The sequence below is a fragment of the Carettochelys insculpta genome, chromosome 25 (assembly GCF_033958435.1).
Source record: "Carettochelys insculpta isolate YL-2023 chromosome 25, ASM3395843v1, whole genome shotgun sequence".
NCBI lineage: Eukaryota > Metazoa > Chordata > Testudines > Carettochelyidae > Carettochelys > Carettochelys insculpta.
Genome location: NC_134161.1, coordinates 17,298,824 through 17,322,739, shown reverse-complemented (window position 1 = coordinate 17,322,739; position 23,916 = coordinate 17,298,824). Strand labels below are relative to the sequence as shown.

At 51.1% G+C, this 23,916-nt stretch overlaps 3 protein-coding genes across 9 annotated transcripts; 2 read left to right on the top strand and 1 right to left on the bottom strand.

Moving 5' to 3' along the window:
* The first annotated feature begins 3,714 nt into the window (after positions 1-3,714).
* Positions 3,715-14,131, top strand: PUS3 (pseudouridine synthase 3). 6 transcript variants are annotated; one of them, XM_074976829.1, is made up of 5 exons: positions 3,715-3,777; positions 9,369-9,814; positions 11,073-11,641; positions 12,119-12,309; positions 12,432-14,131. In XM_074976829.1, the coding sequence occupies exons 2-5, from the start codon at positions 9,425-9,427 to the stop codon at positions 12,755-12,757; spliced, it is 1,476 nt and encodes a 491-aa protein (XP_074832930.1). In that variant the 5' UTR covers positions 3,715-3,777; positions 9,369-9,424; the 3' UTR covers positions 12,758-14,131. The 6 variants fall into 6 exon arrangements, with proteins under 6 accessions (XP_074832930.1, XP_074832931.1, XP_074832929.1 ...); XM_074976830.1 differs by lacking the exon at positions 3,715-3,777 and adding an exon at positions 4,189-4,331; XM_074976828.1 differs by lacking the exon at positions 3,715-3,777 and adding an exon at positions 4,332-4,451.
* On the bottom strand, positions 6,341-17,230 carry HYLS1 (HYLS1 centriolar and ciliogenesis associated). Of its 2 annotated transcripts, none has more exons than XM_074976835.1 (2): positions 17,189-17,230; positions 6,341-7,774 (listed from the first exon to the last, which is right to left on the bottom strand). In XM_074976835.1, the coding sequence occupies exon 2, from the start codon at positions 7,742-7,744 to the stop codon at positions 6,827-6,829; it is 918 nt and encodes a 305-aa protein (XP_074832936.1). In that variant the 5' UTR covers positions 7,745-7,774; positions 17,189-17,230; the 3' UTR covers positions 6,341-6,826. The 2 variants fall into 2 exon arrangements, with proteins under 2 accessions (XP_074832936.1, XP_074832937.1); XM_074976836.1 differs by lacking the exon at positions 17,189-17,230 and adding an exon at positions 16,488-16,526.
* On the top strand, positions 16,912-23,729 carry RPUSD4 (RNA pseudouridine synthase D4). Its single transcript, XM_074976834.1, has 7 exons — positions 16,912-17,100; positions 18,725-18,890; positions 19,995-20,196; positions 20,564-20,657; positions 20,805-20,955; positions 21,381-21,478; positions 22,498-23,729. Exons 1-7 carry the CDS (start codon positions 16,936-16,938, stop codon positions 22,702-22,704), a joined length of 1,083 nt encoding a protein of 360 aa, XP_074832935.1. The 5' UTR covers positions 16,912-16,935; the 3' UTR covers positions 22,705-23,729.
* The last annotated feature ends 187 nt before the right edge of the window (positions 23,730-23,916 follow it).

The window sequence follows — 23,916 nt, the reverse complement described above, 5'->3', positions numbered from 1 at the left end:
CTGTGTGCCAGGGAGCAGCATCCCAGTCACCGGGGTGTGACTCCCAACCGGGACCTTACCTAAGCAGGGAAAGGTGGCATTCCTGAGGCTCCTCTGGTGGGTACAGAGTCCAGAAAACTGCAGGGAAGAAAGGCGATAAGCAGGGTCGGGTGGTGGTGGGGAGGGGGACATGGACAACAGGGGGTGGACAGAGCCAGCCCAGCAGGGCATGGCTGGTGGGCAGTGGATACTACACTAGTTAATTGCAGCACAGAGACCCGAAGGTGCAGGCCCCAAGGCATCCACTTTCCCCTAAAGCCAAGCCTAGCGGGAGGTAACCAGAGGAAAGACTGGGAGTAATAGGCAGGGGGACGACAGACTATCGGGGAGGGGGATAAAAAGAAAGGGGGAAGAGGGTGTAACAGGAAGGGGGGTGAATACTGCCATAGGTGAGACAAGGTGTAGGATAACGGGAGGGAGAACAGGGCTAAAGAGGGAGTAATTGTGGGAGAGGGGACAGGGGTAACGGCTTGAGATGGACCCGGTGATGGGAATTCAGGGTACAGGGAGACAGGCAATGCCCCAAGGGTAACAGGAGAACAATATAATGGGGGACTGGTAACAAGGGGTAAGGGAGGGGGGACAGGCCATGGCGTAGTAGGGGTTCAGGAAGATGGAATAACTGGATGTCAGAGGTAATGGGGGTTCAGGAGGCCAGGGGGTAACAAGCAGCAGAGTAATGGAGCACAGGTGATGGTGTAACAGAGGGCAACAGGGGACAGGTATGGGTAAGAAAGTTCTGGGGCCAAGGCACAACAGGACAGAGTAAAAGGGGTCAGGGAGTCACAGAATAGGTGATGGGGCACCCAGGGCTCAGCAAGCCAGGCAAAGAGGATAATGGAGTAATAGGTCAGGAGATGATGGTGTAACAGGCAGGGGGAGGATTGGCGGCCATAGGACAATAGGGTGACGGGGCCAGTGAGTGACTTACTGGGAGGTGGCAGAGAACAACAGGGTGCTGGGGCCAGCGAGGGGGTTACTGGCGGGGGGGGGGTAGAGGACAATAGGATGCTGGGGCCAGTGAGGGGGCTATGGGGGGGTGAGGACAATAGAGTACCAAGGCCAACAAGGGGGTTATAGGGCTGGGGCCGGCAAGGGGGTTACAGGATTTGGGGGGCAGTCAGAGGACAATAGGGTGCCGGGGCCAGCAAGGGGGTTATGGGGGGGGGTTAGAAGACAATAGGGTGCCGGGGCCAGCGAGGGGGTTATGGGGGGGGTTAGAGGACAATAGGGTGCCGGGGCCAGCGAGGGGGTGCTGGGAGGGGGGTTAGAGGACAATAGGGTGCTGGGGCCAGCAACGGGGTTATGGGGGGGGGTTAGAAGACAATAGGGTGCCGGGGCCAGCGAGGGGGTGCTGGGAGGGGGGTTAGAGGACAATAGGGTGCCGGGGCCAGCGAGGGGGTGCTGGGAGGGGGGTTAGAGGACAATATGGTGCCAGGGCCAGCGAGGAGGTTATGGGGGGGGGGGCGTTAGAGCACAGTAGGGTGCTGGGGCCAACGAGGAGGTTACGGTGGGGGGCCAGAGGACAAGAGGGTGCCGGGCCAGCCGGGGGGGAGGGGTTACGGGGGTGGGGGCAGAGGGCAATAGGGTGCCAAGGCCAACGAGGGGATTATGGGGGGTTGGTTAGAGGACAACAAGGTGCCGGGCCAGCGGGGGGGTTACGGGGGGGGGGCAGAGGACAACAGGGTGCCGGGCCAGCGGGGGGGGGGGTTACAGGGGGGGCCAGAGAGCAATAGGGTGCCGGGGCCAACGAGGGGGTTATGGGGGTTGGTTAGAGGACAACAGGGTGCCGGGCCAGCGGGGTGGGGGGGGGGGGCGGCAGAGGACAATAGGGTGCCGGGCCAGCGGGGGGGGCGGGGCAGAGGACAATAGGGTGCCGGGCCAGCGGGGGGGGGGTTATGGGGGGGGGCAGAGGACAATAGGGTGCCGGGCCAGCGGGGGGGTTTACGGGGGGGGCAGAAGACAATAGGGTGCCGGGCCAGCGGGGGGGGGGGGTTGCGGGGGGGGGGGACAGAGGACAATAGGGTGCCGGGCCAGCGGGGGGGTTTACGGGGGGGGGGCAGAAGACAATAGGGTGCCGGGCCAGCGGGGGGGGCAGAGGACAATAGGGTGCCGGGCCAGCGGGGGGGGGGGTTACGGGGGGGGCAGAGGACAATAGGGTGCCGGGCCAGCGGAGGGGGTTACGGGGGGGGCAGCGGACAATAGGGTGCCGGGCCAGCGGGGGGGTTTACGGGGGGCGGCAGAAGACAATAGGGTGCCGGGCCAGCGGGGGGGCAGAGGACAATAGGGTGCCGGGCCAGCGGGGGGGGGGTTACGGGGGGGGGCAGAGGACAATAGGGTGCCGGGCCAGCGGAGGGGGTTACGGGGGGGGCAGCGGACAATAGGGTGCCGGGCCAGCGGGGGATCGGGCCCGGGGGTAACAGGGAACGGGTCACTCACGCTGCGCGCCAGGCAGGCGGCGTCCGACTCCGCTGAACTCATCCCTCCCCACCCACCACGTGCCGCGCCGCCGTTAGAGGCGCGAAGACACGCATGCGCCTGCCGGTCACAGGACCCGCTCATGAATATTCATGAAGGGCGGTGCTTGCAAAGGAGAAATGGGGGAGTGGAGCTGTGTGGGGTAGGGGTCTCGCTGCAGCTCACCCTGACCTGCGGGCGGGAGGTGTCCCCGCCCCCGTCCCGCCCCGCCCAAGGGGTATGACGGGGATCCCTGCCGTGCCCCCCCGGGCTATGAGAGTGGGGGGCTCCCTGCCACGCCCCACCCCGGGCTACCTGAGAGGGGTCTTCCTGCTGTGCCCCAGGCTATGAGAGAGGGAGGTGAGTGGCAGGGAGGGGCACAGCAGCTCCCCAGAGCCCCCTCGGGTGCAGGCCAGCTCTGCGTTTGCGGCAGGGCTGGGAGGCGGTCCATGCCCTACTACAGGCCAGGCCATGGCTCTTGGGGAAGCACAAGGAAGCAGTGGTCAAAGGGCAGATGTGCTCTGGGGGGCTGGGAGTCTGCCAGCACCCTGCGCCCCCTCCATTGTCACACCTGCACGGAGCCCACTGTCACAGTAACCATGTCACCCTGGGGCCTGTCAGCACGTAGTGCCATGGGCCTAGCAACACACCACCTTCTGCCCAGTGCCCAACCCACAGCTAGAGAAACCAGGCAAAGCAGGATGCAGCCTGGAGGCCAGAAGAGCCTAGCACCGGTTTTGTGAAGGAAGAAACACAAGGGAAGAGTTCGTTTCGTATTAGGTTCCTGCCAAGTCATCACTGCAGTCTTTAGCATCTCGGGATTTGTGTATCCTCTGAATATCCTGCCTGGGGATGGGGAAGGGGAATGACAGGCCTCTGCATAGCACAATTTGGTCTCTGGTTGAGAAGACTAGCCAGTGCCACGAGCGCTGAATGGTGAAACGTGCCTGTGTGCTCCGCGGGGCTCCAGATGCCCCTCAGGCGGAAGAGGAGGCGGAGCAGGATTTCCTAATGACAGCACGATGCTGATTGTACAGCTAGACTCCGCAAAGGGCAAAGAAGGTTCTTAGGCTGCCTGAATGCCAGGGACTCAGCCCGGGCACGTGGTAAACCGTAGAAGCAGCGGGGCCGCAGCACACGTGGAGGCAGGACTACATATCCCAGCAGCCTCGGGCAGCGCGCCAGGGACGACTATTTCCGTCAGGGAAGGCGGAAGGCCATGCACGTGCGTGGCTAGTCCTTTCCCGGGATGAGCTGCGCAGGCGGCCGGGGGCTGTGGAGGTAGGCGCCGGGCGGGCGGGCGACGCGGCGTTCGCCTCTCCTATTCCCCCGCGGGGAGGGCAGCGGCAGGGAGCGAACCGTCTCCAGCTTGGGGGGCCGGGCGTTCTGAGCTAGAGATCTGCGGCCAGAATCTCTCCCCGCTTCATTGGAGCAAGGCAGGGGGTCGGCGGCACTGAAGGTTTCTTCCCCGGGGGCGGAAAGCGATATCTGCAAAAGTGCCTTTGCCCTGAATGACCCACTTCTGTGGCACTGAGCCCTCTGCAGCGTAGCGTGAGGCTGTGTCATCGTACGGCTGGGGAAAATGAGGCCGGAAGTCACGCATGTCCATGGCAAAGCTAGGCACAGAGCTTTGAATTCCTCGCTTTATTGTTCTATCCTGTGAAACATGCAGCTTTCCGGCGCCTTGGATAGACGCTTTTTTTACGCTGAAATAAACAGCACTTCCATCCTGCAGGATCCTAAACAGCTTTTTAGGCTGAGACAAATTTTATTGGTACTGGGCTGGTCAAGGACCCCATGGCACTTGCTTCCATTTACACAAAGTCCCTTGGCAGGTCAGGTGGCAGATAACTGCTTCTCAAAATCCAGTATAAACACTTCTCAGAGGATTTAAGATGCTTTGCGCATGTGGAGTATTTTTAGACTTGCATTTGAAGCTGGGGTTTTATTTTCAGGTAGAGATGACTTTGTAACTTAATGAATGAATGAATGTAATGAAACCATTGAAAGCTTTATGCTCCAGCAATGAGGACAATACCTGGAGTTGTCGAAGAGAAATGGTGACCTTGAGATGCACCAGGCACATCAGCTGGAGAGTGAGAAATATGAATCTAGGTGTGACTTTAAGCCATTACCTGTTAAAATTTGTTACATCCAAACTTGCTGAGTGCTTCCTGTTAGCAGGGAATTAACATCTGGCAGGTCTTATTACTTCAGCCTTGCAAGTAATTTGAAAGGCTAATACTAGCTTCTTTCCAGGTGGATGCCATAGGGATGCTTATTAAGTTTCGAAGGTTTAGGCTATATAGAATGTTTTAGGGAAGGAAGCTTTGATCTCCCTTTCCACGCTCAACTGTTGCGATGCAATTTGCCTGTTTGTTCCCAATCTCTCCCTGCAGAACCATGGTGGAAGTTGATTGTGTGCAGTGTACTACAGAAGAGATTCTTTTAGTGCTCATCTTTGTGGGTGGGGAGTCAGGCTCTAGTATTCTAGGGAGAGGGAAGATAATGTATGTTGATTTTTCTCATATTTAAATTTGTCAAACCACTGAGCTATAGGGTTCTACAGGTGTCACTTATGGCAGAATTTAACCTGCAGAACTCCTTTATTTCTGTTAGGGTGTGTGTTAGTGAAGGCTATGACCAAGCTTTGTACTAAAGAATTTTGGGGTTAATATAACAGAATAAAACACTTCTAACTGTGTAAGTGAAGCTGTGAATCCTCAAGCAGAGATCCACCTCCAACCTAGGACTTTGTGTGTTGGCAGATTTGCTGGAGAAAATCTGTATACCTTGCTGGAGTGTTCAGTACTTCCATTCCTATCAATAGTCCTCAAGACTCTCTGCCCACCTCAACCTTGGTATGGTTTAGGGAGAAATTTAATGATACCCTCTCAAGCACTTCTAATCAAAATTGCCCTTCTCCTGTGTGCAGTTAGAGCTAGAATTAGAGAGAAGTGGGTCTTAGCATGAAAGCTCACTACCTAAAACATAAATGTGTTAGTCTAAGATGCTACAGGCCTGCTTGTTTTCAGTGAATTCAAGGTAAGGAAGGGGAAGAACTAGAGGATCGCAATCTCTTCTTCAGGGAGAAGACTGCTGGGAAATCTTGCTAGTTAAAATCTATAACTACTGCGTACAATATTGGAATGGAAGACTCCACTCAGTGCATAGGTCTTTGATAGCAATGAGTAGCTTGTATGAAGATCAAGTGGAGAACAAGGCCTATGTATAACTAAACTTTCTTTATACAGGAACTTACCTGACCTATTATTGGAACATGAGTACAGCAGTCAAATTCGGCATGAAGGACAGGGTGGCCAGCTAGCAAGTGTGAAAAAAATCAAGAGGAAGGTGGGGACAGGAGGTGCCTATGAGACAAAATCCTAAGTATCAGAACTGTCTCTACAAAATAGGGACATATGGCTACCCTAACTGGGCAGGGGGATGGTGCAGGGTGCTTTCACTTTGTCCTTTTTTTGGCCATTTGTGCCTGTGCATTTGGGTGCACAGATCTATACGTCATTATGCTAAACTCTTATTCTTATTGGAAGGCTCCAGAACTAACAACCTATTGAAGTGAATGAAGCTATTTACATATCACTCGTCTCATGATTTTTATTTTTTTTTTTTGTAATAAGGCCTAAAAATATTTGCCCGATATTCTAAATCAGTCATGATGACTGGGATAGGTACTTCAAGCAGCCTAGGATTTTTTTAACCTTAAATTTAAAATATAGATTAAGATAAAATAAGGCAACTAGAACAACACTAGGTATTTACAGGCATGATAGGAGAGCTCTGTCTTCAGATAATGAATCCATAAAACTACAGCACAGCCTTTTACACAGTTTATTAAAAGAAATGCATCATCTAGGAGCCATAAATAAAACACACCAGTAGCATCACACCACAGCAATTCATCCACAGGAGCAAGTGAAAAGAAAAAGGTAAACAGAACTAGTGATGTCTTCTTTCCCCTGAGCAGAAATGATTCCTGAAGGCTGATGTTTTTTATTATAGCCACTTCATTTCGGAAGCTGCTCAATAGTCTCCTTAAGGAGTAGCTCTTTTGGTCTTGTTACTAGGAAGACAACTGGCATGCTACTGACAATTCAATACAAGCGTCCAGGAAGGCTGGGCAGTTAGAACTGTTTTGTATCACAGTCAGCCCCCATAGGAGATCTTGGAGTCAACTTAACATATTCAGGATCTCCAGAAAGAGCAAATAGCTGAAAATGATGCATTGTGCCTGTGGAGAGCAGGTAGATCTTTGATTGAAACTAAAGGATGGTAGTCCTGGGGGGTGGAAGTTGAAGAGACTAGTTAATTAGGAAGAAAAGGAGCTTTTCCTGGGAATGAGACCATTTGCCAGGTCACAGCGTACCCCCCAGCGCAGAGCTGATCTCTTCTTTTCTGTAGGCACTAGATAGTTGTTGGGAACATAGATATGTTGAGACCTGATTGGGAGGTCGGGTTTGTACAGCATCTGTTCCCGGATGCCCCAACGCAGTTCCTTCCTTTGATCCTCCCCTGGTATCCGGAATGACTCCCAGTCCCGCTTATACTCAAAGTACCGAGCTACCCGGTCAATCTTCCCACGATTACGGCTTTGCTGTTCTAATCTCGGAGGAATGAAGGATTTTGGCTGTCCTGCCACAATCAAATCTTGTTCATAAACCGGAGACCCCTCATCATGACAGTTCCTAGGAAGATATGGGCGATCTCCATGAGAGCCACTGCGAGGAGGAAGATCCAAATAAAACTTCCCATGGGAACTGTGGTTTGGCTCACTTTCCACCTCTGACACAGTGTCTTCCTGGTGGGTGTGTAATTGGAGCAGTCTCTGTTGCAGGGCAGAGATCTCAGGATCGCTTTCAGCGCTGGTTTCTGGTTCACTGATGACTGACTCATCAGACACATGTACTGCTCCATTGGGCATCCGCCTCAGAACTTTCCTCTTCATCACTGGTTTCCTAGGTCCCTTAAGTGGCTCTGAAAGGGTCTCTGGTTGTACATTGTCTTCTGCCTGGAGGTGCTGCATCAACAGATGAGATGGCCTGATCCCAGAATTCACAGATGCTTTAGTGTAAGGGTCATATTGCATTGGTGCACGGGCTCTTCTCAAGGTATCTCCATCTCCATGTTCTGCACAAAGTTGAGTAAAGGCCATAGCAGCTGCTGCCAGTCGTTCTTTATGGTTCATAGTAGCCCATCTATACTGATCTGATCCTATGAGTGCCTCCATGGTTTCACCTGGGCAGGGCTGATTCTTATTCTGTAAGAGTAAACTGTAATTAACTTCTTTCTTAGTATAGCTGAATTGACAGATACAAGAGCTACTTAATGAATATTAAAATCAGACTCAGACCATTTACCAGTGGTTATGTGAATGTCAAAAAGGAATGTAATAATTAAGAACTAGTGAAACAGAAGAGCAGTGCAGTCCTTTATGGACTCCTGAACAGTGCTCCCTGTAAGCTGAGTGCTTGGGCAGCTGCCCAGGAGAGTCGGGTGCCACTCAGTAGATCAGCAGAGCACCCACAGCTACCACAACTGGCAGCATGTTTCTGTTGATGGTGCACATCCCCACATACCTCGGTGCACATAAAATGTATTCCACCCATGGATGGGGAAAAAAGAGGGGCACAGCTTCCAAATAAATCCCTCACTTAGGATACCTGCCTACACCTGCTTTTATATGCCATGCCAGATAACACATACAGTGCAGTCTCATGCCCCAGTGTCTCTTTTGAAGCAAATACTAGAATGTCATAAAAGAATTTGTAGTGGTATTCAAACAGTAAAGGGGGTTAAGTGGTAATGGGTAAGTTATCTTAGCACAAGGGCCAATTACTAAGATAAGAGCTAAGTATGAGGCAGGAGATTGACTATTTGGTTTTGTCTGAACTAGAGGAAGTCATAACACATTTTCTAGTAACAAAGGTCACCGTGTTCATCTGTAGTCTAACAAAACAAAACAGCAGTCATGTAGCATTTTAAAGCCTAACAGAATGATTTATTTGGTGATGAGCTGTCATGGGACAGACCCACTTCTTCAGATCTTATTTTCTAGTGTGATTTTTGCCTGGTGTGAGCAAAACAGTTGTCTAGTAATATAAGCAGCTGGGGCACCCTAGAAGTTTCTTATTAGCCCAGATGAAGGAAAGATACACCCTGGGTCCTCATCTACATACCAGAGTCTTACCTAAAGGCGGAAGACTGGTTGAATTGCATACATTGTGAGAATCCAGTCAACAGCAGAGGCTAAGCTTGGCAACATTTAAACTGAGATTTTCAAAGTCACCTTGGTGATTTGGATACATACTTAATTCATATCAATTTTGACAGTGACTGGGCACCAAAGCTAGTAGACAGCTTTGAAAATCTGAGCTCTACTCAGGTATCAAAGTATCTGTTTTGAAGGAAAGATGAGTCCCTAAGAGTAATAACAGCATGAGCAAGCTACCTCATGTGCTGATCCTAGTAGAGAAGCAGCTAACAGAAGTGAGGGTTCTTTGCTTGACAACTCTGTACAGATCCCAAAAGACATGAAAACATGGTATCTATGTGACTTGACCCACATAGTGTCTGTCACAACAGTAAATGGAATGAGGGACATGAAATCAGACGTGTTGAAAGGATTAGTTACTCTGAAATAGGAAAAAAGCTGTCGTAGCACTAAACCTAGAAGGCCATATGCTGGGCCAGAACATGAGAAATGCAGTATTCCAAAGTAGGTTAGAAGGCCAAAGACAGTATGAGAATTTAATTCTTAGATGGGTAAGCTCCAGAGACAGATTCCCACTAAATCTAATAGGAAATAAAGCACCACTCAGATTTGTTTGTCTCCTTAATCTTTTCCTCTGCAGAGGCTGACGCACTACGAACATTTTCAAGCTCTGATAAATTATCAGGAATCCTTAGTATGGCAGAGCTGGGTGTGGAGAAAGATCAAAGAGATGGACTACTAAAGAGGGTGCAGGAACTGGAGGAAGAAGTGAAGAGACTACAAGAGAAGCTCCTAGAGGGCAAGGAGAGCAGAGACATAAAAAGCAGGCCCCCAACATTGGGGAAAGCCAAGAAACGCCAGCAGCGGCCATTTGATTTTAGTGCCTATGGCCAGAGGCACGTGGCACTGAAGATTGCCTACCTGGGCTGGGGATACCAGGGCTTTGCCAGCCAGGAGAACACTAACAACACCATTGAAGAAAAACTGTTTGAGGCGCTAACCAAGACCCGGCTGGTAGCCAACAGGCAGACTTCCAACTATCATCGTTGTGGACGGACAGACAAGGGAGTCAGTGCATTTGGACAGGTCAGTACCTCAGGCTGCCAGTTCTCCCACTTCTTGCAGGTATGATAGTTTTTCCCTTTGATCTGAAAATGAGCATGGTAAGAAGCATTTCTAGTACGTAAAAGGACACTCAGCAGACAGCATCCATATTTCATTTTGTGTTCAGCCATTGTTAGTTAACCAGTCCCAAAAGACTGGAAAATGGAAGACATGGGGGGCCTGTCTACATGGGGCAGCTGTTGTGAAACAAGTGAGTGTGACTATAAAGTGCAGCACTCTTTTATACTAGCTTCCCACTTGGACACTCATTCAGCACAGAGGTACTCTTACTGTGGAGTAAAGTGTCCTGCAGGGTGCTATGGCAAAATAACTGGTCTCTGCTCTTTCCTCATGTAGATGAGCCCCTAGTTTGAAACTTTGAACAGTGCTAAGCAGCACTTAGTGCCCCAAATGGTCATTAAACCATTTGTTAATTTTTTTATTCCTTTAGAAAATCCTCTCGAAAGCAGTCAGCATGGTCTCCAGGTGACAGTCAGATTTACATTCTGCTTTTGTACTGATAAGTGCTTTGGCTGGGTAACCCCCTCCACATTCCTACTTAGTAAACTCAGAATAACCCTAACTAGGGAGGCACAATAGCTATTTTGGTAGAGAAGGTGAGCAAGCACCTTTATACCATCATGATTAAGGTAATGCTGGGAAGACTATGCCACTCTTGACTATGTGGCACAGTTAATAGTTCAACTGTGCATAGACAGAGCCTGTCTCATTATACACTTCAGTCAGAACACAACAGGAGACTGTCAAAAATAGGCGAAAAGCCTCACTTCCATCAGTGGTTTGAACCCAAACTTTATAGATAAGGGCCAAAACCATTTATTGTTTGCATGTAAATTAGCCATAGTCTACCAATAAGTTGCTCTGACTTAGTGGACAACAGTGTGTAAAACACCACAAATTAGCACCCTTGTTGAGGTTAAGGAGCAAATTAGCCATGGAACTGAGTTGCCATCTGAGTGTGGTTCCCCCCCGCCCTTAAGGTTGGACTTATTCCAAGATACCTATATATTCCATGGGTTGCTTGGACTTCAGGGGCTGTATCACCAAATCAATAATGGTGCAGCTCCCTCTGACCGTCTCGTGCATCTGCAACTATACGCTTCAATAGGAAATGCAGCTAGATTAAGACATTAAAGCAAACTACAAAACAGGCCTCTCTTCTGGAGGCCTTGATATCTTGAAGGACTTAAACTCTAATCCCCTTTTTCCAATCCTGCAGGTGATTTCCCTGGACCTTCGCTCAAACCTTTCAGAGGGAAAGAAAGTGAATGGCCATGAGCTTGGCTTGGAAGATCAAACTAGTATTTCTGCCAACGAAATCCGTTACACTCATATCCTAAATCGGGTGCTCCCTCCTGACATACGTGTGTTGGCCTGGGCCCCAGTAGAGCCAAGTTTCAGTGCTAGATTCAGCTGCCTCAAGAGAACCTATCGCTATTTTTTCCCTCGTGCAGATTTGGATGTAGGCCTCATGGATACTGCAGCACAAAAATATGTGGGGACCCATGACTTCCGTAACTTTTGCAAGATGGATGTAGCCAATGGTGTGTCAAACTTCCAAAGGACTATTCTTACAGCACAGGTGCAGCTGGTGGATAGAGGAGGGGAAGCTGGGCTACACGACCCTTTCCAACTGTACCAGTTTGAAGTGTCAGGCCAGGCATTCCTCTATCATCAAGTCCGTTGCATGATGGCAATCCTGTTTCTAATTGGGCAGAAGAGGGAGAATCCAGAGATTATTGATGAGCTGTTGAATGTAGAGAAGAACCCTCAAAAACCACAGTACAGGCAAGAGTTACCAAGACATCCTCAGAAATTCACTTCAAAGAATTTATGCATCTTAGTCTGTTTCTGAATCTAGTACTATAGATGCCTCTGCCACACTTGCTAAAAGCATCCAAGCAGCCTGTCATTATCAGGCCTATAGTAATATGGAATACAGGGCTTCCAGTGGCTGCAAGTCACTTAATATGCCCTCGAGAAACTACTTTTCTTATTGCCTCAATGTGTAAGCTTTGGTAAGGAAGATAAAATTGTGGATGTCTTTTTTCTTAGGATGTAGTAAAATGTAAGTGTTGCTCATAGGATCAATGAGCTGCTGACTTGGCAGCTCTTACACAAGATAGCAGTGAGTGTCTTCATCTTTTCCACTAAAATCAGTGCCATAGTGTATCTGCAGTCCCGTGTTCTAAGTTTTTCCCAATTCACTTAACTTTCTGTTGCCTGTGCCTGGTTAGATAATGTCTTGTCCTTTCCTCTCTGCAGCATGGCAGTGGAATTTCCTCTGGTGCTATTTGACTGCGAGTTTGAAAACATCCAATGGCTCTATGACCGAGAAGTTCAGGAGTTTAATGTTACTCATCTACAGCAACTCTGGGCTAATCATGCAGTCAAAACACACATGTTATATAACATGTTACAGGGGCTAGAGTCTGCTGTCATATCCACAGGGACAGGTAGGAAAAACTTCAGTGATTATGTGTAACTGAAGTCATAAGGGGATAAAGGCTAATTCCTGAAACAAGTAGCCTGGATTTTTTGAGTATTCTGGCAGCTGACTTCCTTGTGTGTGTTACAGGTCCAGAGAGCAGACCGGTGCCCTGGAGAGAGGTGAATCCCCCAGTATGTAACCAGGTCAGCAGTTTCGTCGAGGGGGTGAAAGCCCGCACTTACAAACCTTTGTTGGCTCGTCCCAAGTGTGAAAGCTTGGAGTCACGGATCAATCACTTTGTGCGCAGGGGACGTATTGAGCAGCCATCCAAAGAGAAAAAAGCAGGAGCAGACAAAGAGAAGTACCTAGAAACCAAGAGAGGCCACAGTGACGCTGCAGAAGAAAATAGCAAGGCTCCAGGACAAGCTGCCAAGCGAGTCTGTGTGGACATGGGGTCAGAAAGCTCCAAATAAGATGTTGCCACTTGGGGACAGAAGCAGGACCATCTTTCAGTGATGGGGTAGAAGTGGTCCACAAGGATTTTAGGAAAGGAAACACTTGGGATTTGTGGGGGATTGTATACAGAGGAGAGGAATCCTAATAAGTGCAATTGTGCACCTACTTATTTTAAATATTAATTTCCAGGAATCCGTTTGAAAAAATTATTGTATGCTGATCTCATGCAGAGGTTCTCAGACAGGTCCAAGGAACAAATGCTGGGAAAAAGGAACTTGTTTTACCCCGCCGCCCGCCGCCCCATTTTCTTTTACCAGGTGCTTAAATAAATTAAAGCAGCTAACATTTCCATTCAATGCAAGCAATTACTGTACTTGCCACAGAAATACATGATTAAATGGGAGAAGTGGTGAGTAGTAGTAGTCATGACAGTATTAGTGTAATCCAGATTAGCCACTAGTGAGAACCATAGTTATTTCTTATCCCTCAATTTCTTCAGCCTTTTCTTGCTGTGCTATTCTCCTTTAAGCACTTTACACATGGAAGAGGACACAGGGAGAATCAATCAGCTGGCACCCTCATCAGCATCCCTTTTCAGCCAGCTTCCAGGGTAAAGTGCTGTCTCAGCAACTGCTGCCAGCATGCTGTTTTTGGCCCAGAGTGCATTCTGGTGGGTGGTGCCCCAAAGTGGAAATATGGCAAGCATCAGAATGCAAAAGTGCTTTGGAGGGAGCAGTGGATTTGTAGGTTCCCTCCCCTTCATTCATGCAGATTTAAATTTGGTTAAGGAAGGTAAGACTACTCAGAGGCTACTAAGGCCACTGTTCTGTAAAAATGAAGTCCTGTGGCACCTTATAGACCAACACATACTTTGGTGCAGAAGCTTTTGTGGGCAGTGACCCACTTCATCAGACAAAGCAGGTCATTCCCCACAAAAGCTTATGCACCAAAGTATGTTAGTCTATAAGGTGCCAGAGGTGTTTTTGTGCATACAGAGTAACACAGCTATCCCTCTGATATTTGAGCTCTGACACTGTAAATGTTTTGGGTAACAGTGTGATCATGGAGACTACCTCCAGGCACCTTTGAAAGTGTCAGCATGAAATTCACAGTGCCAGGAAGTTTGAAAGAAATAAAATCATGTCAAATCAGCATTTTCTGGAAAAAAAATTTCAGATAAAAACACTTATCCCAATTACTACTGTGGTGAAGGGACAGCACAGAAGGCTGGAGAAATTGTTTTTGAAAGGAAGCACTTACACTCCAAGAGAAAAGCAAAGACAATAAACTGCTACAGCCTGGCATGGCTAGTGTCTTAATTCTGAATAAGATCATTAAACAGCTTTAAACTAAAGATTCAGACTAATTTGTCAAATGAATGACTAGTTTTAAATACTTTTCCCCTGTTCGTCTGCTATTAAGAAAATAAGAATGTTCATGATGACAGTTGTAGATGACTCACAAAGCCAAACTGGAAGGAAATTGATGTGACTCCACAGAAAATTCTGCCCACAATCCCAAAGGAGTAGGCTACGCTAAAAACTAGTGATAAGTATAATCTCTCAGTGTGGGAGAAGGTATTTACCATAGGCGCTCAACTGTCTGTAAAGGAATGCACCAATCCTTTAAGCAGTTTTTGTGTTCTGCACACACTGCCATTGAAGTCAATAGGACTATGTTCATTTAAACTATAGCTTCTTCCTTGTTTAACTCAGTCCTGCCCCAGGAAATATCAGCATCATGGTAGACACACTCAGTTTCTCTGTTTTGAGCTTGTGTGTTAATCCACTTGTGGTGCAGTCCTACAATTTAAATATGCCTTAAAACTACCCCTGCAGTATGTGGTTGGTTGCAGAGCTAAGTTTCCTAACTCCTGTAATTACAGGGCACCAGCTTATTGGATTTAGTCACAATGAGTACCTTTGCCAGGAGGGATGTGCTCAAGCCTGAACATCCCCCAACCCCTATAGCAACAGAAGACTACCAAAGGGAAAAGTCTCAGAAACACAGGTAACCCTGTTAGTCTGTACCCTCACAAAAACAAAAAAGCAGGCCCGTGGCACTTTAACAATATTTATTATGCAATGTGCTTTCATGGGACAGACCCACTTCTTCAGATGTGGAAACTCTGATACCTGAGAGAGAATTTAAACAGAAAAAAATGAAATAACTGCCAAATGAGCTAGACCAGCAGCAGGTGGGGGAAACAGATCATGCAAGTAAGTGTCTGAGGTAAAGCAGACTGGCTGCCCAGATCACAAGGAATAGCAAAGGGGGGGTAGGGATTCTCATAAGAGTGGCCATACTGGGTCAGACCAAAGGTCCATCCAGACCACTATCTTGTCTCTGACAGTGGCCAATGCCAAGTGGCCCCAACAGGTACCAATCAAGAGATCTCCCTCCTGTCATCCATTTCCAGCTTCAGACAAATGAGCTAGGGACAACATTTCTTACCCTTCCTGGCTAATAGCCAGTAATGGACCTAACATTAAAAAAATAAAAAACTTCTGTAGTCCTAGCTTTCACAGCCTCCTCTGGCAAGAAACTCCACAGGTTGACTGCATGCTCTGTGCAGAACTTTTGTTTTAAACCTGTTGCCCATTAAATTTAGTATTCTCTCATCCTGATTTGATGGGAACAAGTAAATATTTTTTTCCTTATTCACTGTCTCCACACCACTCAATTTTATGTACCTCTATCATATCCCCCATCCCCTTAATCTCCTTTCTAAGCTAAAAAGTCCTAGTGTCTAATTCCTCTTCATATGGGACCTGTTCCAAGCCCCTAATTAGTGTGGTTACCCTTTTTGGAACCTTCTGTAATGCCAATATATCTTTTTTAAATGAGGAGACAAACTCTGTATGCAGGATGCAAGATGTGGGCATACCATGGTTTTATACAAGGAAACAAGATATTCTCCATCTTATTTTCTATCACTTTTTAAAGGATTCCTAACCTCCTGTTTGCTTTTTTGACTACCACTGCATGGATGTTTTCAGAAAACTATCCACGAAGACTCCAAGATATCTTTCCTGTTGAGTTGCAGCTAAATTAGCCCCCTGCCATCATACTGTGTACATAATTGGGGTTAATTTTTCCAATGTGCATTACTTTACACTTAGCCACGTTACATTTAATTTGCTGTTTTGCTGCCCAGTCACTCAGTTTTGCGAGACCTTTTTGAAGTCCCTCACGGTCTGCTATGGCCTTAACTGTCTTGAGCAGCTTAATGTCAGCTGCAAACTTTGCCGCCACCTCGCTTTATCCCTTTCTGCCGCTCGTTTGTGAGGAAGCTGAGCAGCCGTCAGGCAGCTGAAGGAGAAGAGTGCAGTCCTGCCGGCCCACTAACCCTAACCCTGCCCCTTCCCCGGGTGGGTTTCGCTCTTGGCCCGGCACAACGCGACCTACTGGCCGAAGAGGCTTCCAGGCGCCAAGCTCGTGCTGGACGTTTCTCGCTTGAGACGCCATCGCAGCCCGTGTAGCTCACGCCGGAGTTAGGGGAACGCGGCGACAGCCCACCCGCCCGGGGCCAGGGGCTTAGGGTCAGCTGTCAGAGACGGTAAGGGGCAGTCGGCGGCGCTCGGGGCCGCTCCGTACCGGACAGTCGGAGGCGCCCGGGCGCTGGACCAGCTCCGGCCACCTCAGAGCCCCTGGCGGGGCCAGCGGCACGTGCGCCACACCCTGGCCCCAGCAGGGCCTGGCGCTCACGCTCGGGACCTCGCCTCAGCCGGCCCCGGCCCCGCGTACCTGTTCCGAACCTGAGAAACGTCCTCGCGCACCGCCCGTTACCGGCTCCCAACGGTCCTCTCCGCCGCCGTTTAAATCAGGGGGCGGGACTTCCCCGAGGCCGCGAAAGCCACCGTTGCTATTGGCTCGTCATGTGTGCCAGTCTCCCTACAGTTGCCTCGCTGTCATTGGACGCTTAGCCTCAAGCCCCACACCCACCGCCGCTTTTTTTCTTCCCATTGGGTGCGGGGTTGCCAATCTCTGCGCCCAGCTGCGCAACCCACGCGGGGTTTGCGGGATCCCTATTGGGAGAGTTATCGGTAACTCCGCCCCTCGACGAATCCCATTGGGCAAGCCTCCGCGAAGCCTCAGGCCCGGGCTCTCCTGATTCGGCGACTCTTTAGCGCCCTACCAGGGCGGGCGGGGAGCGGCACTTGGAGGCCCCGCCTCGTCTCATAACCCCAGAAAGATGGCGGCGTTGGGGGGCGCTGGGCTGCGCCTTGGGGGCCGTCCGCCTGCCCTGACTCGGAGCCTCCGGGCCTTCTCCGGTAGCCGGGGGGCGGCAGCCGGGCGCACAGCCGAGCAGCTGGCCCAGGCGCTCCGGGCGCAGAAGCGTGAGGAACAGCAGCAGACGGTGCGTGCTCCCGGCGTGCGCCGCCGTGTACTGGGGCCCACAGCTCCCGGCGTGCGCTGCGCGGGGTGGGGGTCACCCCGGGGCTCACCTTGGCACGCTGTGCAGGTGGTGAAGATGCTGGTTGCCGGCATGCGCTGCGCCCTGTCGGGGTTCGGCAGGGCTCCCAGCTAAGACGGAAGAGGGCTGAAGGGGAGGGAAGCTCTGTGTTGGCAGAGGAGGGGCTTGCCAGCCAGGCAGCACCTTGTCTGTTTGGCTGGGTTTTTAGGTGAGATTTAACAGTTGGAAATTCGAGGAGCCAGCACGTGAGCCGGTAGTGCTTCAAGCACCAACAACTTGCAACTCTGTGTTAAAGAAAAATGCCACCTAATTTGCATTTAACATGTCAGCCCAATGCTGCCGTCTTGCTGGTGCGGTGCCAAGCAAAAAATGCCAGTTCGTTGTGAATGCACAGGGAGCAGAAGATCTAAGTACAACTAGTGGAAACAAGGCAGTGTGGACTTTAAGGTGGAGCTTACCTTAGCTTTGTATGAGTTGAAGTATTCATGGGCTACGTCTACACTAGCCCCAAACTTCGAAATGGCCATGCAAATGGCCATTTTGAAGCTTATTAATGAAGCGCTGAAATGCATATTCAGCGCTTCATTAGCACGCGGGCGGCCACTGCACTTCAAAATTGACGTGGCTCACTGCGACGGGGCTCCTTTTCGAAAGGACCCCGCCTACTTCGAAGTCCTCTTATTCCCATGAGCAGATGGGAATAAGGGGACTTCGAAGTAGGCGGCGTCCTTTCGAAAAGGAGCCCCATCAGGACAAGCCGCCCAGCGGTGAGGCGCATTAATTTCGAAGTGTCACGGCCGCCCTCATGCTAATGAAGCGCTGAATATGCATTTGAGCGCTTCATTAGTAAACTTCGAAATCGCCATTTCGAAGTTTGGGGCTAGTATCAACACGGCCATCCTCTGTCTGCATTGGACTTCTAGAGCAGGTTAGGTAACACTATCTAACAAAGCACCATTAAATCCTGGCTTATACAAAGACCTGATGTGAACTCATCTCTCATTCTGAGTGATGTTTTTCCACAACTACCAAAGCCTTGCACAGCTCAGAGGCCAGCAGGGGCTCCATCTGTTCTTTCACGCTTCCTAGTGTATTAGAATTAATCAGCACCCTTCTTCAGAATCTCAGGGTACCGTTTTTACAGTCATTCATCTGCTTATACCTTCCCTCTGAAATTTTAGCCTTGATTCTTTGGATGCTGTCAGCAGCAGTCAGACGTCAGCCTGAGATCAGAGCTCCTAGGCCAGCTCCAGTGGGTGATGAAACCTACATGAAGTGGCTCGACTGCATTGGAGTTGAATTCCTTAGAGATAAACCTTGCCCAGCTGGATGAGATTTAGTGGGATGATTGCAGGAAAGGACAATTAGCCAGTGTCTACTGCCATGGCAGTGCAGCAGCTATGTGAGGTATCCTCACATGCCACAATGAAGTGAGGAGATATCAAGGCAGCAAACTGCCCGATGTCTCACAAGAAGTTTGTGGCAGAGTCGGGAATTGCAGCCTTGTCTCTGGAATCCCCATTACTTAACCTGAGACTTCCACTGATAGGATTTTCTCCCTTCACAGGAGCCTAAAAACCCAGTATTGAGGCGTGTTCGAGAACTGGCCCAGCTCAGCAAGCAACTGCAACGGGTTCATCCCAATGTGCTGGCCAAGGCACTGAAGCGTGGGCTCCTGTACCAGAATGAGGAGATTGTGGTGATTGACAAACCCTATGGCCTGCCTGTGCATGGTGAGAGGGACACAGGAGGCTGGTCTGTGCTGGGCAGTGTCTGTGCTAATGATAGGTGTGTGTGTCATCCAATTCTAGTGCTTGTGAGGAACCCCCAGGAGGGGCCTTTTCTTGGTCATCTCTGGGCTCATGTCACGTTAACTAATGTTAATTAATTTCAGCTCCAAAGGCATCTAAATGCCACTTGGATCTTGGCTGCTCCACCATCAGGACCATCACTGGATAGTGCTGGAAAGGGCCTGAGTCATACTGTGCACATGAACAGGGGCCTGAAGTGGAGCTGTACCACCAGAGAACCTCCTATGGGTGCTGCATAGGGAGCAGAGGGATAGGGTAAAGTGAGGAGATAGAATATTCTGCGTCTCATGTCTCTGCTTATCATGGGCTTTCCTTCCAGCATGTGGTTCAGAGAACAGAGCAGCATATGTCCTCTAGGGTCACATATCAGTCTGAGGAGGGGAGAATGTTTCACCCATGATGCTGACTGTTGGGTGTGCTGGGGGCGGTGATAGCAGCAGACTGGGCAATAGGGCGTGCTCAGCTGCTGCTCACAGGAGGTCTGCTTATATGGGCAATGCAGTAAATGGAAAAGTGGAAGTTGGTTGTTTTGCTGTGGTAGTGTCTGAAGGACCCTAATCCAAACCATGGCGCTATGTGCCTATCTCTGGGTATGGCACCATCTGTGTCCTGGAGAACTCGCGGTCAGACTTGGAGTGTGCTTGTGTGGATGGGCAGAGAAGCCAGTCAGTGAGCGAAATAGGCTGGCATTGCTCTGCTTTACACAGGCACCTGGAGCAAATCCAGGGTTCCTTGGGGTGCCCAGAGTGCCTGGCCCCAAGGGCTAAAGTTTTGAAGGTACCCAGTGTTACCTGGCAGAGTGAGGTCTGGGGCATCTCCTAGGGAATATACACAGGCTCACAAGTGCCTTTGTGGATACCGAGTCTGCAAAAGGAGCACTTTGGAATATCACACTCTTTCCATGGGGCTGTGATTGAACCTCCCCTTGCTGACTGTGCTTTCAGGAAACAGGTTCCCTGGAGAGTTCTCGTAGGAGCTCAGTCATTGATCTGGTTCTTTGGGCTTGTTTTGCTTCCTGTCACCCAGGTGGCCCTGGGGTCCAGAATTGCATCACCGATGTGCTGCCAATTCTGGCCAAGATACTAGATGGCATGAAAGCTGAACCTTTGCACCTGTGTCACCGGCTGGACAAGGAGACAACAGGCGTGATGGTGCTAGCCCGGGACCAGGACACGGCACGTCGGATCCAGGGCCTCTTCAAAACACGACAGGTGGAGAAGAAATACTGGTACGAGAGGCCTTGCTGAGAGGAGGAGGGCGGGCTCCCATGTGGTCTGGAGTGTGGTAGAGAGGGGCTTCTGCCCTCTGAAAGATGAACTGGGCTCTGTCCTGACAGTAGATGGAGGCCTTAGTGTGCAACAGCAGTGCAGATTTCCCACAGTGCCTGAAGGGACCCCCGCCCTGTTAGCCCTTTGACGGGGTAGGGGCTAAGTGTGCTTCACAGCTTTTGGAAGTGCTGCTCATGTCTGTCCTGCTGAGGAACCTCCTCTCGCAGGGCTTATGGAGCATTGCCAATGGAATAAAGAAGGAGGATGTCTCTGTGGCATGGAGAGAGCCAGGGTGGGGCCCTGCTGATCTATGTGTTCTCTTACCAGGACAATTAGCGTGGGCCTCCCAGATCCTCCAGAGGGGCTGGTGGATATTCCCATTGTGGAGAAGGAGGTGGAGAGCCACCAGTCACACCATAAGGTGAGTGAGCTGCCTCTCAGCCAGGCCCTGGTGCTGCTGCCGAGGACTTAGCCCTGTGATTCTTCAGCCAGGCCCTCGGCGCTATAACCCTTGCCTCAAAGCACTTAGGGTGTATTTTCTGTGACTCCCATCTTCCCTGTGCTTCAGATGACGTTGGCACCAAGGTACCGCGTGTCTCCTGAAGACGGGAAGCTGGTGAAAGTGCGCCGGAACCGAGATGCCCATGTTGCTGTGACCCGGTACCGCGTTCTGGATAGCAGTGCCTCTTGTTCCCTCTTGGAACTTCAGCCAATCACAGGCAAGGCTTGTCTGGACCTGGTTCATTAGGCCATGCCAGCGACCAGGGCCCCAATGTGTTTCTGCTGTTGCCCCTGCAGAGGTCTGTATAGTGACAGTAGGTGCTCTGTGTCCGATGGAAAATGGCTGAGACTTGAGCCAGTGGGTCTCAGGGAGCTCAGGACTTAGCCTTTGAGTTTGGCTCTTGGATAAGATTGCAGCTCAGCCAGTCAGGAGCATTCCTGGTGTGGTGGGCCCCAAACTGTTTGCTGGCAGTTTGCTGGGGTGCTGGTTTGCATCTGGGCCTCTGTCTGGCTGTTGGGGTTGATGACGGGCTGCAGCCCGCAGGCAATGCCACTCTTCGTTTGGCGGTCAGGCTGGTGAGCAGTAGGAAGGTGGCACCAGGCTGTGTTCTAATGCCTGGATCTCTTCTTCTTGCATGCCTAGGAGTGAAGCACCAGCTCCGTGTCCACCTGGCCTATGGATTGGGGTGCCCAGTCCTCGGGGACCACAAATACACTCACTGGAGCAAGTTGGCACCCCAGGTAAGAGGTGAGCTGGTGAGGGGAGGTAGTGAGAGCTGCTTTCCCTCAGAAGGAAAACAAGGGCAGGGTTATGGCACCTAACAACCCAGGGAGGGCTCCAGTGCGTGATGTGAGGCCTGCTGCTAACCGTTCCCTGGCAACACAGCCTGCCTGCTGGGACTGGCCTCTCTAGGCCAGTGGTTCAGATCAGTTTGGTGGTTTTCTTCAGCACCCCATTGGGCCTTCTCTTCTTAGAGCCTCACACTTGGAGCAGTCAGGAGCCAGGTCCCCAGACTGCCAGCTGGAAGCTCTGGAGATGTACTGATGGCACGTGCTGGTGCTTCTCCCTGCCTCAGAGATGATGGGCTCTCCTCCCACAAGGAGACAGATCCTGGGGCATTTCCCCAGAGACATCAGTTCCTCTGCCCTAGGGGGTCCCAAGGCCCTTCTACTTGGGGAAGAGGTGTGGAAATGTGCACTAGGCAGCTGTCCTCATTTCTAGGGAATGTGTTGTGGGGTTCCCTCTTTTGTACTGCCCAGCTGCAGGGGCTCCTCTCTTTCTCTGTGGGACTTGGGGGTGTCACCACAAAGTTCCCAGGGTATCTTTCCCTAAGCATGGAGAGGGTGGGAATGCCATAGACGGGTGCTGTCCGCACTAGCCAGATCCTGTGGGACTGCACCCTAAGTGAGATGGGCAGGAGCTACCCCCTGCCTCCCAAAGCTTCTCCCAGGCCCCATTTCCTCTGTGTCCAGTCAGCGTAAGGCTTGAGCCCAGTGCCTTTGACTGAACTGTGGCAAGCCCAGAGGCTCCCATGATGTGCCATCCCCTGGCAGGTGCCTGTACGCTGCTGGGGGCTGTCAGTGGCTGTCAGTGGTGTTTCTGATGCTCTCGCTGCACACTGTACCTACAGAGGCCTTATTCCCTTGGCCGTGGTGGCAGCAGGGGCTGGGGCACTGCCTGGCTTTGGCAGCTGGTGCGCTGTCTCTGGGCATTCTCTTACCCATCTCTCCTCTTCCCGTCCACCCTCACTTTGGAGCAGAAGCTTCCCGAGAACACTCTGAAGAGACTGGGGTTGGAGCAGGCCAAAGTGCGCCACCTCCCACTCCACCTGCATGCCTGCCAGCTCGCCCTGCCTCTGGGAGCTAGCGAGGAGAAACAGCTGCGCTTGGTCTGCCGGCCGCCACGCTTCTTCACAGACACCCTGAAGCGGCTGAAGCTGGAGGTCCCAGTGTCACTAGAGGAGTGAGAGGAGAGTGGAGCTGCCTGTCTGCACAGCCAGCATCGCTCCAGTGACATCTGCCACTGGGTCTGGCCCCTGTGCAGGGCCGCCTGCCTACAGGTGAACAGGTGATGAGTTCTGTGGCTTCATCTGCTCCAGGAAGAGCACAGCCACTGGGGACAATGTCAGTTCATTGTCCTGCCTGACTGAGCGTGGTCCATTCTGCCTCTGATCCAAGGGCTGGTCCTGTGCAGGGAAGAGCCAGTTGAAGTTAGGCAGAACAGGGCCTTGCCTGGAAGTCAAACCCGAGCTGTGAACGTCTGATTTTGGTCTACATGGGAACCCTCAGAGGCTGTGTAATCTAGGAGGAAGCCAGTCTCTGCCATGGGGCTTCCTGCTGCTGAACTGTCAGCTGCCATCAGCAGGGGCACCAGTTTGATCCCTTTCACCATGTACTGTGCTGTGAAACCTGCTCAGGGTGACCATCTGAGTGGGGCTCAAAACCCCTGGCTGGAGGACTCGAGAGGCTGGCTGGGCATCCCAGGGAGAGGAGGGTGGGACTGGACTCCTGCTTTCCTCACACTCAGCACCAGCTGAAGAGGTCCTGCAGGGCCAGGGCTGTCCTCCAGTGGGGCTCTGGGACAACTGCTGTGGCCCCAGCTGCGGGGGCGCAGTGCTCAGTTTGGAGCTCTCTCTGATTTCAGAGAGGTGGCATCACAAGCCTCCCAGCACATTTAATTCCAGAGGGAGAGGCTGCAGCTGGGTGCTAGCCCCATTTACATCCAGTACTGCTGGCAGCTTGGCCAGGACGCACTGTGGATGGGGGTGGTGGTTCTGGGGGAGGCAGCACAGCCCTTCCAGCAGGGACTCAGAGTGGGCTGTTGCTGCTTCAGGAGCAGTGTGTATTAGGACAGCTGGCCACAGGCCAGGTCCCTGTCTGCAGCAGGCATTTGTAACATTCTTGTTTTGTAAACTGCCCAGTGTAAATACAGCAGTGGCTTTGCCCTGGACAAGGGACAGCCCAGAACGCATGCAGTGTTGTGCTGAAGGCTTCTTGGCCCTCCGGGCCCTGTAATGCACGTTCCCATGGGGATTCCCTCAGCTCTGCCGCTTGCTTCCTGCCCCATAGAAGCAGGCTAGGTGCCATGCTGTGAGACCCAGTTCCTCAGCTGCCAGCTCCAGGTTCCTTCTAAGACAGACTGCTGCATACTAGATCAAACCCTCCTGCCTGTTACAGCT

What these genes read in the sequence shown, in the direction of transcription:
- PUS3 (XM_074976827.1), top strand. Translation starts at nt 4,554, where the DNA reads ATGGTGACCTTGAGATGCACCAGGCACATCAGCTGGAGAGTGAGAAAT. An exon ending in CCTCAAAAACCACAGTACAG is followed by an intron (nt 11,642 to 12,118) that starts GCAAGAGTTACC and finishes TCCTCTCTGCAG; the next exon opens with CATGGCAGTGGAATTTCCTC. An exon ending in TGTCATATCCACAGGGACAG is followed by an intron (nt 12,310 to 12,431) that starts GTAGGAAAAACT and finishes TGTGTGTTACAG; the next exon opens with GTCCAGAGAGCAGACCGGTG.
- HYLS1 (XM_074976835.1), bottom strand. Translation starts at nt 7,744, where the DNA reads ATGGAGGCACTCATAGGATCAGATCAGTATAGATGGGCTACTATGAAC.
- RPUSD4 (XM_074976834.1), top strand. Translation starts at nt 16,936, where the DNA reads ATGGCGGCGTTGGGGGGCGCTGGGCTGCGCCTTGGGGGCCGTCCGCCT. An exon ending in GTGAGGAACAGCAGCAGACG is followed by an intron (nt 17,101 to 18,724) that starts GTGCGTGCTCCC and finishes CTCCCTTCACAG; the next exon opens with GAGCCTAAAAACCCAGTATT. An exon ending in GGAGCAAGTTGGCACCCCAG is followed by an intron (nt 21,479 to 22,497) that starts GTAAGAGGTGAG and finishes ACTTTGGAGCAG; the next exon opens with AAGCTTCCCGAGAACACTCT.